The sequence below is a fragment of the Elephantulus edwardii genome, unplaced genomic scaffold (genome assembly GCF_000299155.1).
Source record: "Elephantulus edwardii isolate Elephantulus edwardi_28Jun2011 unplaced genomic scaffold, EleEdw1.0 scaffold00115, whole genome shotgun sequence".
Classification (NCBI taxonomy): Eukaryota; Metazoa; Chordata; class Mammalia; order Macroscelidea; family Macroscelididae; genus Elephantulus; species Elephantulus edwardii.
Genome location: NW_006399865.1, coordinates 9,810,034 through 9,824,942, shown reverse-complemented (window position 1 = coordinate 9,824,942; position 14,909 = coordinate 9,810,034). Strand labels below are relative to the sequence as shown.

The 14,909-nt window shown below is 44.9% G+C and overlaps 1 protein-coding gene across 1 annotated transcript in view; it reads right to left on the bottom strand.

Annotated features, from left to right (window-relative positions):
• Nucleotides 1-14,909, bottom strand: part of SYAP1 (synapse associated protein 1) — a 31,746-nt gene that overhangs the window by 5,508 nt on the left and 11,329 nt on the right. Inside the window, exons 4-5 of the mRNA XM_006892401.1 lie at nucleotides 13,655-13,728; nucleotides 11,462-11,601 (exon numbers count right to left, since the gene is read on the bottom strand). Coding sequence (XP_006892463.1) covers nucleotides 11,462-11,601; nucleotides 13,655-13,728 — 214 coding nt within the window. The remainder of the gene's footprint in view (nucleotides 1-11,461; nucleotides 11,602-13,654; nucleotides 13,729-14,909) is intronic.

Sequence of the window (14,909 nt, the reverse complement as noted above, 5' to 3'; positions counted from 1 at the left end):
GATGATGATTGAGAAGCTTAAAAAAAAAAAAACAAACTGGTGCCAGGTACCACAACAGTAACAGAATTTTGCTGTTTTCTGAGATTTTTGTTTTGTACTTTTTTTTTAATGGAGTGTGCTGGATGTCTATTATTTTTGTTCCGATGACTGCAGAGCCTGGAAAAGCTGTTGCTGCTTTTGATGCATAAAACAATGCGACTGGTCTTTTTTAATAAATGTCTATTATTTTTGTTCCGATGACTGCAGAGCCTGGAAAAGCTGTTGCTGCTTTTGATGCATAAAACAATGCGACTGGATTTTTTTAATAAATATATATAAAGATTTACATGAAAGTCCACCAGAGAACTCCATGGTGTGCCTAGACAGAGCTGCAAATCAGAGTGGGATCTAGTAATAGTCTACACACAGGAGTGGGATGGAATGGGAGTCTGAGTCTGAGCAAGGAGGGGAGGGTGTCTGAGCAAGAGGAGGGCGGCAGAAGAGATGGAAGACTGAGGGGATTGTTAAGATAAGGAAATGTCCTGAGGTTTTTCACTGTCAGCGGAGAGAGCTACACAAATGGAAAAGGAACACACTTGAGTGATCCCTGTGATGATGCATCACTGCGAATACATGGTATTCAGTGTAGATGCAATTGAGTGTATACATGTGTGCACCGCCCATGCTTATTCCCAGCTCTGTCCACTGGGAGGGGGAGGTGGTCTTTTGTTTTTTCTGCTGTGTACTGTCGAATTGGATTCGACTGGCATAGGAGATTGCCCTTCTCCAGCGGAGCATCTGGTGGATTTAAACCATGTGTCTTTGGGATTGCAGAGCAGCTTCTTGCCACTAGGCCACCAGAGCTCCCTAAGTGAGGGCTTTCTTATTTTTTTCTTTTTTATGTCCCAATAGACCTCAGCACGCCTTAACACTCAGATCTTGGTTTCTAAATGCCATTTTCCACTAAAAGGAACCTGGGCTCTTTGGACAAACAGCTTATTCCTGGGTTAGAGTAGAGAAGATACAACATGACCATGGAGAATATTAAGCCAGAAAGCAAGGAGGTCCTCAAAGAATGAGGAGACATGTCTAAAGAGCACAAGCCACCTGAGTGGGTTCCTACTGGTCAAATCTCACTGAGCACTGAAATAAATAATGATGCATGAAACGGGCCTGTGAGTCCATACTGATGGAAATGTACCAATACAGTGAAAGTTTGCTGAGGAATGCAATACTTGTGCAGTTTCAAAGTACCTTCCCACAAAGTATGCATTAATTTAAAGAGGAAAAAAGATACAACTTCACAGGGAACCTGGCAGGTATCACCTTAGTGATTAAAGGGAACAGTAGTGTATGGGAAGCCAAACTTTATACCAAATATTATATGAAAACCCTTGTTCAGGAATTGAAGGAATTACAGATTTATAAGTTAGGATTTCTCTTGTGGCAGATCACAGAAAATGAGCTGTTTGTTCCCTGCAGACAGGAGACTGCTAGGGCCCCCTACAGAGGGAGTGTTACTTCCTGTGAAATACTTACTGAGCTAGAGCATTAGGTTGACAATAGAGAAAAATTCAGCTTCATTTACAAGGAATTCCTTTTATGATTTGTTTCCCCTGTTTATGAATAAATAAATACACAGAGAAACATGACTTGGGGTCTTCAGTGGAGAACTGCTGGCCCCGTTTTATGCTCTCTGCTCTATCTCATTCCTGGCTGTTTATCTCATTATTAATAATTATAAAATTACTTTACCCTTGGTCTGCAACAGTAATGGATTAAAGGGAACAGTAATGGGACAAAGTGACAGCCTGTGTGGCCTGACAGGACACAGCACATGAAGGGCTCTGCAGGGGCAAGAAAAGTACAACATGTAAGTCCTTTTGCAAAAAAATGACACCATTGGGATGAATGTTCACTTGAATAAAGTCTGTGAACTAGATAATCATGTGTGAATAAGGAATCCTGGTGGTGCAATGGTAAAGCACTTGGCTGTTAACTGAAACACTAATTGCTTGAATCGACCCAGTAGGCCCACAGAAGAAAGACCTGGGAATCTGCTCCTGTAAAGACTGGAGCCTAGAAAACCCTATGGGGCAGTTCAACTGTCACACAGGGCCAATCTGAGTCAGAATCAACAGCATACAACAATGAGGAATCAGGAGCAAGGACTTTGTAAATTCTTACCTAACTTGGGAGGGACTGGAGAGCATTATGCTGAATGAACTAGCTCAGTCCCACAAGGACAAATATTATAGGATGAGAGATCAGTTAGGCTGGAGACATGGCATAGAGAGAGAGACTGGGGGAGCAGAGATCAGTGGGGAATGAGGGGACTCCCCGTGGGCTGCTGGTGCAGAATAGGCTCTCCTCAGATGAAAATGCTGGGATGCAAAGCGAGCACATCTGCCAACAGGGAAGCTGGGCCAGGAAGTGAGCTTTCCAAGTGCAAGGTGCTATCCATACCCTGGGGAGCTCTGGGTGGTCTAGTGGTAAGGAATCACACTGCCAACCCAAAGGCACATGGTTGGAACCCACCAGCTGCTCTGTGGGAGAGCAACCTCCTTCTGTGTGATTTATAGATGGCCTCTGAAAACCCACTGGAGGGTCCGATATGAGTCAGTTCCGGCTCCATGGCACACAGCAGGCTGGCAACAAGCCACAGCCCATGTCCCCAGTTAATTGTCAACACACAATTACAGAGTGTTGCTCACAGAGGGCCACGCTCGGCGCTGTGGTGTTAAGGATGAGTCAGGCGTTCAGGGATGAGTAAGGCATGTGGCCTGCGGTCAGAGGCTCCCAGGAATCATGGTCTCTGGTTTTTACATTCTTACTGTCTGTGAAGCAGTTTTCCAAACTCCTGTGCCTGGAGCACTTTTCCCTCATACCCTCTCTTAGAACAGTCCTCCAGACAGGAGACCTGGCTTAGCAGTGGTTCCGAAGGGGACTGAGTGAGTGCAAATTTGAGCTGAGCAAGGAAAAGCGTGCTGTAGTGCTAAAAAGACAGAGGGAAGGGAAGCTCACTGTACCCATAACCGTACAATAGGATTTGCACAGACTCATTTCTAGAAACTCAGCACCACCACTGATAAAACTAAGGGCATTCAGAACTTAATAACTCAGATAGGAAGGGTGTAGAAACAAGACACCTGGGGACCAAATTAAGGAATTGGGACTGTTTTGCTAAGTTCAAAGGTTTTAATTTTAAACCACCCCCACACATCTGTTCCTTAGGGACTTCTTGTTATGTCCTGTCAAGTCATAGTGAGCCTACGTACAACAACCCTAAACCCTACTCTACCTTGTGCCAATCTTATTGTTTCTGACACACCCACCCCCATTACCCCAGTCACTGAATCAATCCATCTTATCCAGGGTCTTTCTCTTGTGTTGTCCCTCCACCCTCCCAAGCATGACGTCCCTCTCCAAGGACTGGTCCTCCTTACCACATGTCCAAAGTATGTCAGACGGAGCTTCAGAATCCTTGTTTCCAAGGAGCAGCGTAGTTTCACCCTCTCTAGGACAAATCTGTTCGTTCTCTTAGCAGTCCCTGGGATATTCAATACTCCTCTCCAGCACCACAGCTCAAAGGCATCAATTCTCCTTCTATTATCCTAGTCACTTTTCAGCTTCTGGACAGTGTTTTCTGATGCATAACAAGTAATTGTGAAGATGATGGCATGGATCAGGTGAACCTTAGTTTCCAGACTGACATAGTTGCTCCTTAGTACTCTGGAGAGGTTTCTGACAGGAGATTTTCCCAGTGCAATTCGTCTTTTTATTTCCTGGCTGCTGGTACCAAAAGCATTGATTGTTGAGCCAAGCAAACTGCAGCTGTTACCAATTTCCATCTCTTCACCATCTATCATGATGCTGCCACTCAGCCCAGTGGTGAGAATCTTTGTTTTTTTGGATGATGTTCAGCTTTAATCCATATATAAGGCTAGAAACACATTTGTGCTTTCTTATGCCAAAAGACAAAAAAAAGATAAAACAGATTCTAAAGAGTCCAGTGTGGTGGAAGAAATAATGCTACTAATAAACACTGCTAAACCAAGGAATAACAGTGAAACTGGCCTCCTCAATGGAGGCGAGTTCCTCAAGGCCTCTCAAGGCCAATGCTTACTCTCCACCAACCCATACATTTGCTTTCCCAGTGTCTTGGTCTTGACGCAAAGAGGAGGCCCCAGAAGCACGTTGTGAGGTGGTGGAAATGTTCTTCATTTCCGTCTGCAGAGTGTCACAACAGAGATGACATTCTGTTGTGGACTGAACTGTGTCCCGTCGAAATATGTGTCACCTTGGGCAAGCCAGGATTCTCAGTCTAATGTATCTTTCTTACTGTAAATTGTAATCTCTGGGATGTTAAGGAGGCTGGATTAGAGGCAGTTATTGATGAAGTAGTCTTTCCCCATGATGGGACCATGCAGCCAGTTTTAAGGGGATCAGAAGGGTGGGCAACAACCCTTAATTTAGGTTATAGCCCTGATCTGATTACAAGGGAGTTTCCCTGGGTTGTGACCTCCTATACCTTTTGTCTCAAGACAAATAGAAGGAGAGAGAGGCCAGCAGAGTAGATGACCTCAGTACTAGTGGGAAACAATTGCCAGGGGTAGAGTGTGTCTTTCTGGACCCAGGTCCCTCTGCTGGGAAGCTCTATAACATGGCCATCTCCAAGGATTGCCTGACCTTTTAGTCCAGCCAACAGAGAGAAAGCCTTCCCGCAGGGCTGGTACTCTGATTTTAGACTTCTAGCCTCCTAAATGGTAAGAGAATAGAACTGCTTAAGTCATCCATTTGGAGTATCTCTGTGAAAACAGCACTAGATAAACTATGCTACGTACTAAAGGCTCTGCTGTTGTGGTTAAGTGCCACTGAGGGGATTCTGAGAAGTCTCTTTGACACAGTAACTTCAGAATGCTTATCATGGACTCTACAGGGCATTCGGCTCCTGGGCCCGCCCTCTGGGGAACACTGGGCCAGTGTCCAGTCTGAAGCTGGGAAGGCCTCGCTGTTTTCCCAGCTGTCTGCAGAGTGAAGGCACAGAGGGGCCCTGCTCGGTCAGCAGGCTCCAGTTCCAGCGCGGCCTTCAGTGTATGCTAGGCAAGGAGACACCAAAAGACTCCTGCACACTTTGAAAAACGGAGCACGCTGCTTGCTTCATGTGCTTTTCTGAATTGTTCTCGTTAGTAATGTCTTCTGTTCAGACAAAAAGACTCCCAACTGCTCCCAGTTGCACTTCCCTGTGTCAGGGACCACCCAGAGAGGAAAAGCCTGCATTTGTGTATGTGAGCCCATTTTTTGTTTTATTGCAAATGAACACCCCTCCCCCCTTGACCATCTGACTTGGACAATTATCAGCATGTTGTCAACCCTGTTCCATCTATTCTTTCTGTGCTCGCGCACTTGTTTTTCCTCTGGTGGGCCTGTAAGAGTTTAACGCAAATGCCAGCCATCGGAGCCTTCTATCCATAAATATACCACGAAACAATTCCAAGGGAGTTCTGGTGACCCAGTGACAAGAAGCTGCACTGCAGTCCCGGAAGGCATGTGGTTTGAGGTTACCAGCTGCTCAGCGGGAGAAGGATGGGCAATCTCCTCTCATGTGATAAACTGCCTCTGAAAACCCGCCGGAGGGTCAGCTACGGGTTAGTTCCTACTCTACGGTACACAACAACAAACCAAAGGATTCCAACAGATAAAGACTTGGAAGAATCAATAACTAGTTGCTAGAACACATCTGGGAAGCAACCCGCAGTTGTTGTTATGTGCCGTCAAGTCGCTTGCTTTACATAGAGACCCTATGTACAACAGCCCTAAACTCTGCTCTGTCCTGTGTCAATCGCACTATCTATGACACTCCCATCCCAATTATCCCAGTCACTGAATCAATCCACCTCATACAGGGCCTTCCCCTCCTGCGCTGTCCCTCTCCAAGGACCCGCCCCTCCTTAAACATGTCCAAAGTATGTTAGACGGAGCCTCAGAATCCTTGCCTCCAAAGAGCCGCCTGGAACTACGACCAAAATGCTGGTAATGCTACCTTTCAGGCAAACAACAGACAGATTTATAAAATGAACAATAACAACTGTGAGGTACTGCTTCTCCGAGCAATCAACTATATGCAACCAAAAGGGCAGCCTTTGCTGAAGAACCAAGTTCTGAAGGCAGGAAGGGGCAGGGAAAATGAGTGGGTGGGAATGGGGAACCCAGGGGGAAAGTGGCAAGAGGGCTGGTACATCAAGCAGATTGGATCTAACATATCACAGAACAAAATGTTGTTGGCGAGAAAACTAATTTGCTCTCAACTTTCACTCAAACCAGTTGTTGTGTTTTTCTTTTTTAAAGAGGACAAATGGTATTAATAAGGAAAATTAAAACAAAAACCACACAATTTTTTTTTAAAAAAAGCCGAAGTGGCGAGCTCTGGTGGCCTAGTGGCAAGACGCTGCACTGAAATCCCAGAGGTGTGCGGTTCAAATCCACCAGAAGCTTTGCTGGAAAAGGAGAAACAATCTCCTCCTATACCAGTCAAATCTGATTTGACGGTGTACACACACACACACACACACACACACACACTAAAAAAAATAAAATTAAAAAAAAAAAGCCGAAGTGTATGGACACAGGGCGATATGAATGGTCTACAGTGCACCCCAATCTCAGAGCTCCATTCCTCTTTCCTCAGAAAAAGTCGAAGGAAGTGACGCATAGCTGACCCTGCACCGGGTTTCCTAGGCTATAAGCCGCTCCGAAGCAGAGGCCCCATCTTGCTTCCAAGGACCTGTGTGCTGGTGGATCCAAACTGTGGGAGACATACAGCCTCTGTGTCAGCAGTGCAACTCCCTCTGGACGATGCCACCAGCTCCCTGTCAGAATACCTGCAACCTCAAATTCTAAGCCTCAAGTGCTTTTCCAATGACACTTCTACTGAAAAGTCAACTTCCCAGGTTCTGTCAGCACAGGTAATAATAACAGTAAAAAAGAGTTCAGATGGTCACCTTTGAAATTACTATTGAGGATCAATAACGGTGGCAAGTTCAAATTCGGAGAAAGCTTTTAACCAACTCAGACTTGAGTGATACAGAAAGTCATAGAGAGGGGAGCTCTGGTGGCCCAGTGGCAAGAAGCTGCACTGTAATCCCAGAGATATGCGGTTCGAATCCACCAGATGCTCTGCCGGAGAAGGAGGGGCCATCTCCTCCTGTACCAGTCAGATCCAATATGACGGTACACACACAAAATAATAAAAAAAAAGAAAGTCATAGAGATAACGACAAATACTGCGTAAGACCATGATTGTAGAACATGCATACAGATCCAAGCGGGAGGGGAGCAGAGGGGTAAGGATGGTCAGGGGGTAGGTGGGGTGTAGTGGTTAATCATAAGGTCACACAATTGGATGGGGGGGGGGATGAAGGAAATGGAAAAGATCTGGTGTGAAAAACCATGTGTACATACTTGTTAAGTAAACCAGTATATAATAAAAATTTTACTTAAAAAAATGGAAAGAAGGATTTCACAGAAAATAAAAACAACAAAAAAAGAAATTATATGTAGCTTTTGTCCAACTTTTTGGAAGGATATTTCAAAAGCATTGTCACATCAACTAAAGGAAGACATGGAAGGCTGTGGAACTCAGAAGGCCAGCAGGCCTTTGTTTCAACCCCTATCTGGCAACCCCACTGACAGCAACATGTCTGCACACCCTCTACTAAAATATCGGAAAAGGAATTCAAGAGAAAAATCTGAGCAGGATGAAGGGAAGTGAGAGGCAATGAAATGTGCCAACAAGCTCCAAGCCCTTGTTTCAGTTAGGGTTTCAGAGGCGCTGGAGGACAGGAGGGAGCACCAGGCCCTCCCTCCGGACAGTGGGGCAGGTTAGGCTCCAGCTAGGTGCAGCTGCCTGAGGTGGGAGCCTCCCTCAACAGATAAGAGCTTGTGGGAAGATGTCGAGAAAGTGAAACAGAGACTCTCGAATTAAGAGCAGAAGTCCAGCTGAGAACAGGGCTAAGATGCACTATTGAAGCTACAAGGGCCAGGGAACAATCTGCTGAGGGACTGGAGACAGGCCAGCATCTCCCATTCAGCTCCTAGACTGCCTAACACCAGGCAGGGGAAGCTACTGGAGAAGTACTGAGTTTCCCATCCAAAACCAGGTGCCTTGGAGTCCACCCTGACTTCCACGGACTCCATGTGTATCAGAGCAAAACTAGGCTTCACGGGGTTCTCAATAGTTGATTTCTCAGAAAGAGATCTCCAGGCTTTTCTTCTTAGGTACCTCTGGGAAGACTTGAACTCCACCTTTCTGTTAGCAGCTCCTTATTTCGCCACTTGCACCACTCAGGGACTTCCTAGTCCAAAAAGCCTGTCCATAATGTGTCGCTGCCAAACACCATTTCTGCATGTCACTTTTGAATAGGAAAGGACAGGTGAAGACAACCCACAAGATGAAAGACAGCGTTCTAACCAAATATAAAAATCCAGAGAAAATCATAAAAGAAAAGGCCCATGAAGAACCGCATTTTGCGCCCTCTGACACTGCTGTACCCCCACAACAGTGCAAGTGCTGCAGCTAGTTGTTGCCGAGTCAATTTGGACTCATGACCTCCCCAAGGGTGCAGGCAGAATAGCCTCATGGGACTTTCCAGACCTCCTTCCAAGGTGCCTCTGCCCACCTATTGGTTAACAGTTGAGTGTTGGAACGCTGTGCCACGCAGGGACTCTATATGACAAGAATGAAGAGCTACAAAAAGGGAGTATTTGCAGAGTGAGAAAGAAATGCAGAAACATGGTAAAGTTGACATGAAGGTTTGGACTGTTGTTGTTGCTGATTGCTGTCAAGTCAAGCATGACTCACAGCGACTAGGAACAAAAGACCTAATAATGCCTTTCCATAATTATCGTTGTTTCTCCAAGTTCATAGAGTTTCCATAATCATGTCGTTTAGGAAGTGGATGCCACTCCTGCTTCCAAACCTGGTTTACAACTAGGAGCTCCACCAAACACTGTCCACATTGGGAAACCATTGTGGTATTTGATACCCCAACGGCACAAGGTTCAGCATCACAGGTTACTTCACATAGCACCCTGACAAAAGAGTGATGTACAAAGTGGAAGAATGTCCCTCCAGATATAACAGCCTACTCTCATTTAGCAGTGGGTAAGTGTCATCAAGTCAAATGACCTGGACTCTGTTTTATAACTAACATCATTCCTGTACATTTATAGAGTTTATAGAGCTCCAGAGGCAGCTAGTTTAGGAATTGAATACCACTCGTGCTTCCCAATCTGAATCAATCTGGAAGCTCATCCAAACACTGTACATTATGGGTAACCATTTTGGTATTTGACATGACTATGGCACAGTGTTTAACACTGTAGCAATTCCAAGTTGGTCAATAGAGCAAACAGACAAACTATTGCTGTGTCACTTGAATAATATTCATTCTAAAATTAATAAATTTGGCCCAAGGGCACACATGCCTTCAGATCCGATGGGAGTGTAAAGACACACCCTATAGGGGAGCTCTGGTGGCTTAGTGGCAAGAAGCTGCACTACAATCCCAGAGATAGACGGTTCTAATCCACCAGGTGCTCTGCTGGAGAAGGCGGGGCAATCTCCTCCTGTCCCAGTCAGATCGGTTTTGATGGTACACACACACACACACACACACACACACACACACACACTAATAAAATAATTAAAAAAAAAAGAAAAACCCTGTAGCAGGCCTCCACCCTTGGTCAAAAGTTCAAGGGACACCCGCTTTTGGAGGGTAAAAGAATAGTAACACAAATCAAACACAACCTAAGAACTTCCCTTACGTGACTGCCAGCAAAACATGACGACCATCCAGATACTAGCAGCCAAGGATAGGACTACAGGTGAGAAAACAAAATCAAGTACGAAAAGCATGATGACATCCTTTGGGTATGTTACAAGGAGGGACCAGTCCTTGGAAAGGAACATGACATCATGCTTTGGAAGGTGGAGGACCCTCGATGAGATGGATAGACTCAGTGACTGGGGTAATGGGCATAGGTGTGTCAGATACAGTAAAATTGGCACAGGATAGAGCAGGGTTCTGGGCTGTTGTACATAGGGTAACTATGAGTCACAGGGCACATTAACAGCAACATGAAAAGCACTATAGTTACGGAGAAGAAGGCTGCCCTCTGCTGGACAGGCCTGGCAGGACAGCTCCACTGAAAAGATAAGGCTTGTGCTAGAGCTCCCAGGAAAGAGCTCTGGTGTTGCAGCCCACCGCAAGTTGCTAACTAACAGGTTCAGTGTCTCTAATGTGCCAGTCTTTCTGTAGCATAAAGATGGGCAGTCTCCTCCTGATAAGACAACTGAACCATAGTCATAAACTCTCATCCAGGTCAGACTGTCAAGTACTAAATGAGTGTTAAATGAAGGCATGCCAACTGATCAAAGCCCATATGAAAAAGGGCACCTAATCACTGAATTTAAGGTTAACTTTCCTGAGAATGGCTTTCTCGTTCCTGAAAAGCTCTCTCTCTGCTGGAAAAACTCTTGAGAGGACGGAGGTAGAAAAGACTGATGAAATGGATCACGCAGGACCAGGAAAGATGACGCCATTACAATGGAGAAGCATGTGAGAATGATGATGTGTAAGACTTCTTAATGGGCACTACTGAGTCCACTGCGAGCGTTTGATATGCAGTAAGTGCATAAGTGAAGGACTGCAATCATAATATGCTCATTACTTGGCTATTGTTTTTGTTTTAATATTCAACTACAGTAGTGTTTTAAAGTTAAATTAATAAACTCATATATAAAAGCTCTATTTATAAAAAAAAGATTTACAGTTTGGGAAAACCAGTGGAGATTCCGTAGGAGTCCTTGATAGCACTGAGTTGGGTCTGAGGTAAGAGCAGGGGTTTTCTGAGCAGAGAAAAGTTTCAGGCAGTTAAGCCGGGGGCAAGGCAGCAAGAGAATGCCGCAGCTGGGTCTGAGTCATGATGGGCCATGTCCGCTGGAATTAAACTCAGAACACATTAGACTGAGGCAATCCCGCTCACAGTACAGAGCTCACAGAACAGAGGAGAACGACCCCATAGTTTCCAGGCTGTAATCTTTATGGAAGCAGACTGAACACCTTTCTCCTGAGGTAGATTCAAGCAACTGACCTTTAGGTTAGCAGAAGGTCTTAACCATGCCACTATCAGAACCACTCACACCTGAATTACTTCAATGTTTTGGTGTCTTCTGTAGGATCAAGTGTTTTCTCTTCCCACTTCGGGTAAAAGAACACATCTCCCCCTTCTGAAAACATCCTGGGAAGCCAGCCCGTATTTATACTTCAGGGGGCCCTTCTGGGAGCAGAGAGTGGTACCAGGGTCCTCTGCTGTACAGTGTCCACCCAGGTCTCAGGTGGGTACTGTCAACATGCGTATCAACAGGGCCACCAGAAAGGGCCTGGGCACACTCGAGGGTGGTAGCGCGACAGCTTACAGTTTTGGAACCAGGGCGAATCTCATCTTGCTCAGCAGCTCGTCTTCTTGAAGCATGATCAGGGCGACTGGGTACATCTGATCGAAATCAAAATTGAACTGCACGCCAGCTGGAGGGTCCCGCAGGAAATTCCTCTTGTCCTTTAAGAAAAGAAAAATACTGGGGGTGAAGAGCACCGAGAACAATTACAGTGAAATGCTACATTACTGATGTGACACATTACTTCTAAGTTACGGATACTACTGAGAAGAATGGGGATTCTAGAGCATTTAATAGTGCTCATACAGAAGCCACACACAGAGCAAAAAGCAGTCATGTGAACACCAGAAAGGGATAGTGCATGGTTTACAATCAGGAAGGGTGTGTGCCAGGGTTGGAGCCTTTCTCCACACCTCTTCGACCAGTATGCTGAACAAATGAATTCGAGAAGCTGGGTTATATGAAGAGGAATGTGGCATCATTGAAAGAAGACCCATTAACAACTTGTGTGAGACATGTAGATGACACACTCTTGCTTTTGGAACATGAAGCATGTACTGAAGATAAAAGACTACAGTCTTCAATATGGATTATATCTCAACATCAAGAAAACAAATCTTCACAACTGGATCAATAGGAAACATCAGGATAGACGCAGAAGAGAATGAAGATGGCAAGGATTCTTCTTTACTTACACGCAATCCCCATGACAGGAGCAGTTGAGAAATCAAAAGATGCGTTGTACTGGGAAAATCTGCTGTCAAGGACACCTCTTTGAAGTGCCAGTTTAAATGCTAAGATGCGCCTTTCCCAAGCCATGTTATTTTCAAGTGCTTCTTATGCATGTGAAAGTTGGGTAATGAATAAGGAAGACTGAAAAGGAATTGTTGCCTTTGCATTGTGGTTTTGGTGAAGAATACAGCCAGAAGAACAAATCTGTCTTAAATGAAGCACAACCAGAGTGCTCCTCAGAGGCAAGGATGGTGAAATTTGGTCTCACATACTCTGGGCATGCTGTCAAGTGGTGCCGGTCCTTGGAAAATGACATCATACTGGCAAAGGTGAAGGGTCAGCTCAAGAAAGACCCTCCATGAGATGGACTGGTGCATTGACGGCAACAATGAACTTGAACATGGTGGAGATCATGAGGCTGGCATGAAATCGTGCAAGGTTTCAGTTGTTGTTCACAGGGTCACTAAGAGTTATTGTCAACTTGAACAATAACAAAGACTTCAGTCATAAGCCGCACTGAGCTGTCACTAGCCTGTCCATCTCAGAGACACCTGAGAAAAAGAGATCCTTCAAATATTCTCTAACACTCTCAAATGGAAAGAGCTGCTCAAGAGGCCGGGAGGTCAAATTATGGGCGATGTTACAGAATGAGTGTGAGCTCAGGATCAGCTGTAGGGAAAGATGCAGGGTGATGGGGAGCTTTCAGGAAGAGGGGAGAACAAGCAGAAAGCCCCACCTTTGTCCTAAGCATAGGACAAAGCTCCACCTGCTCATGTAACAAAAACAAATAGTGTAGTCATCAGAGGAGTGGTGCCCGCGAGGGGAGATGGTAGGGCAGTCAGGGCTTAGAAGCCAGGGGCGGGTGCTCCCCTTTGGTCTTGTTTGGAGGAGTATGCTGCTTCAGGGTGGTACTGTACACCGGAGACCCAACCATGACAGAAGGGCCCTAGGGAGTCGGTTCAACCAGTCTCTAGCAGACCAGGAAGCCAAGTTTGTTTTTAGGACTTTCAGCTATGTTCCACTTTTTTCTCCTACTCTGTCCAGGACCTTCTGGTGTGATCCCATTCAGAGAAGCTGATAGTGGCAGCCAGAACCATCTGGTTCTTTTATGTAGGCTGTGGCTTATGTGGGCAGGATATGGGATCTTATTTGAGGCAAACCCAGTTTCAAACAATCACAGAACAATTAAAGCGAAAAACGGAAGTATTATCATGTCATACAGAAGTGGAATGCTGCTGTGAGGATAAAGACTAATGAAATAACATGAAAGAATTCTTTCATGTGGCAGGCTAACCTTCACACTGACATAGAAGAACACAGGATAAGGAAACGAGAAGTTAGTCAAGAGGAAAGTCATGTGTGCATTCCGAACATCTCAAAATATCAAGGAAAAAACTTGTGTTAAGGACCAGGTTGTGCCCACACGGATGCAGCATGATAGGAAGAATGAACATGCTACACATCGTATCACAAAACACTCACAGCTGATAAGGCCAAGATTTGTTGTTGGATGGTTTCTTCGTCATTACTGTCAACCCATGGAGGCACTGCTGCTTCTGTCAGGTATTCAATGGCAAGTAGAAAAAGAGAAAAACAGGTTACAACAGTTACACTACAGCCTGTGGAGAGAAAGGATGAGGAAAATGCTCAGCTAGCCATTTAAAATGGAATTCAACTGGATTCCATATATGCTCATTTATCATCACACCCGAACTGAAGAGTCTTGTACATGTAGGCATTTGATAAAAAATGACTCTGCTTGAATTAGACAGTCACCAGTGAGGGGCAGACAGACATCGTGGAGCTCTGCTGTGATACTCTGCCAAGGAAACAGCATTGTAGTCTTCTGACTAGGAATGGATAGATTGATCTAGTCATAAGGAAACATTAGACACAAAACAACTATGAGATATCATCTCACCCCAGTAAGAATAGCAAAATTTAACAGAACAGCAAACATCAAATGCTGGCAAGGTTGTGGAGAAACTGGAACCCTTATTCACTGTTGGTGGGAGTATAAAATGGTGCAACCACTCTGGAAGGCTGTATGGCACTTTCTCTAAAAGTTGCAAATAAAAATACCATTTGAGTCCCTGGTTCGTTCCCGGGTTTCGGCACAAAAAAAAAGAAATGTCATTTGACCAAATTCCACTACTGGGAATTTACCCTAAAGAAACCATAACTGCCACCCAAGCAGATATATGCACACCCATGTTTCTTGAGGCTTTGTTCGCAATAGCAAAGAACTAGAAACAACCCTAGTGCCCATCAACAAATGAATGGACAGAGAAGCTCTGGTATACAATGAAATACAATGCAGCATTGAAAAACAAGAAACTAATGAAATATTATGCAAAATGGATGACCTGGAGGACATTACGCTTAATGAAATATCTCAGTCACAAAAGGACAAATATTGCATAGGGCCACTGTTGTAAAATGGGACTGACATCAGGGTTGAGGGAAGAGAGAAAAGAAGGGGAGGAATGATGTATATTGCATTGAAACAGTTGAGGGAGAGAACTGTTTCAAAGGGATATATGAATGGGTAGTCTTGTCATTACAGAAGTCCAGAGTGAGGGCTGCATGGTGGAGTGGACTTGGGGGGAGGGACTGCATAACAATTAAAGAGTTTTTCTTTCTCTTTTCAAGGAGAAGAGTGAATTGGGGGAAAGGGGTGGGCAGGGAGAAAAGTGCAACAATGAATCAATGGAAACCCTAAGTCTCTGTAAACTTT